Consider the following 1,713-nt stretch of genomic DNA (forward strand, 5'->3'; position numbering starts at 1 on the left):
AGGGGATGGGGGAAGCTCCTCGTGGAGGGGAGTTGCAGTGAGGGCAGAAGTGCAGGCAGCACTGTCAGGAGGTGAGCAGGCAGCTCCACCTTGAAAACCCAAACAGGCAGGGCCAAGGGACAGACCCAACAGCCAAAAACACAACTAAAATAGCAAAAGAAGGAGTGTGAGGAGTAAGAGGGGTGAAGAATAAAGGGGCCCTGCTACAGCCAGGGCCAGGACAGCCAGGAGAGAGAGCAGAGGCCATGGAAAAAAGGTGACAGCAAGCTCCCAGGGGTCAATGGGACTGATGGTTGGGGCCTGTGAACCTTCAGATCTGCACCAGTAAACCCTTGGGTGGCAAATAAGCTTTGTACTGCAGGCACCAGCAGGCGAACATAGCCTTAGGTGGGCACCACACAGGGGAAGCATGAGGACAACACCATGCTGCAACCCCAAACCTCATCCTGTGGGGCTGCCAGACAGCCTTCAGCTGTGAGCTGGTCTTCCTAAGGTGGCAGGGAATGTCTCCCTGATGTATAGGGATTTGAGAGAGATGGGGAGCAGCTCCCCAGGCTGAGCTGACCCAGAGGAGCTGGGCTCGGGTACACCCTCCCACACCCAGGCTCACAGGGCAGTAAGTTGTGCCTTGGCCAGGAGAAGACAGATTCCAGCATTCTCCTGGGGACTACCCAGAGTCCCCCAGAACAGAGGGACACCCCCTCAGCCTCAAGGGAGTTAGACACTGGTCCCAGGCACTGGGGGACATACAGTGCCCCAAGCCCACAGTGATGCCCAGGCAATGCCAGCTCAGTGCTCCCAGCCCCACTCACCCATCAGGTGGGTACAGGATACGGCATCACATTGTCCCCCTCCCAGGAGACCCCCAAAACAAGAGGCACCCCAACATACCAGAGCCCCAACCCAGCCCTGGACACGCAGACTATGCTCAGCTGCAGTCATTCATTGTGGAAAGGGACAGGGGGACCCCGCGGACAGCTCTCTGCTTCCCCTGCAGTCACACCACAAACTTGGTCTTGGTGAGGGAGCCACTCTTGGTGGCCGGGCCTGGTACCCGATGGACACCTTCTGTGACAGGCCCAGGTGCTCCTTGTAGACACGCCTAAAAGAGGGAAGGGGCTGTGTGAACGAGGCAACATTGCTTCTCCCACTGGCTCCCTGCCCAAGGACCCCAAAAACTGCATTACCCAATGTGGGTGACCCCTTCCTGATTCTCCGCTTCCCGGGTCCAGATGGCGATCTTGTCCCCCTTGGCGCGGATGTTGATGACAGCCCCGCACACCTCGTCGCTGTACTCATCAAACATCTCTCCAATGAGGCACAGCAGCTGCCGGCAGAAGGGGACAGTCCCCGCTGGGGCTCAGCACTGCGGTGGGGGAAACATGGCTGCTGAGACCCCCCCAAACAGGTCCCCACTCACTGTCTCCAGCCAAAAGCGGTCCAGCTCGGTGTGCCGCTGCTGCTTGGCCAGGGTGATGAGCCAGCGCCCGCCGCGCTTGTTCTGGCTGTCCTCCCACATGGGCTCGATGCCATCCTAGGGTTAGGCAAAGGGGATGGTCAGGGGCACTGAGTGCCCAGCCATGCTTCCCATCTTGCCCTATGGCCAGGGCACCCAGCATGTTCCCATAATTCTGGGTGCTGGAGGGGACTCTGAGGGAGCTGTGGCACAGGGAGTGTCACACCTTGAAGAGGGAGTAGTCACAGCCAGATGTA

At 59.2% G+C, this 1,713-nt stretch overlaps 1 protein-coding gene across 1 annotated transcript in view; it reads right to left on the reverse strand.

Annotated features, from left to right (window-relative positions):
* Positions 1–997: 997 nt before the first annotated feature.
* Positions 998–1,713, reverse strand: part of LOC104545163 (eukaryotic translation initiation factor 4E-like) — a 1,315-nt gene continuing 599 nt past the window's right edge. Inside the window, 5 exon segments of the mRNA XM_010190224.1 lie at positions 998–1,044; positions 1,047–1,102; positions 1,188–1,327; positions 1,421–1,534; positions 1,683–1,713. Coding sequence (XP_010188526.1) covers positions 998–1,044; positions 1,047–1,102; positions 1,188–1,327; positions 1,421–1,534; positions 1,683–1,713 — 388 coding nt within the window.

The sequence above is a fragment of the Mesitornis unicolor genome, unplaced genomic scaffold (genome assembly GCF_000695765.1).
Source record: "Mesitornis unicolor isolate BGI_N332 unplaced genomic scaffold, ASM69576v1 scaffold37268, whole genome shotgun sequence".
Taxonomy (NCBI): domain Eukaryota; kingdom Metazoa; phylum Chordata; class Aves; order Mesitornithiformes; family Mesitornithidae; genus Mesitornis; species Mesitornis unicolor.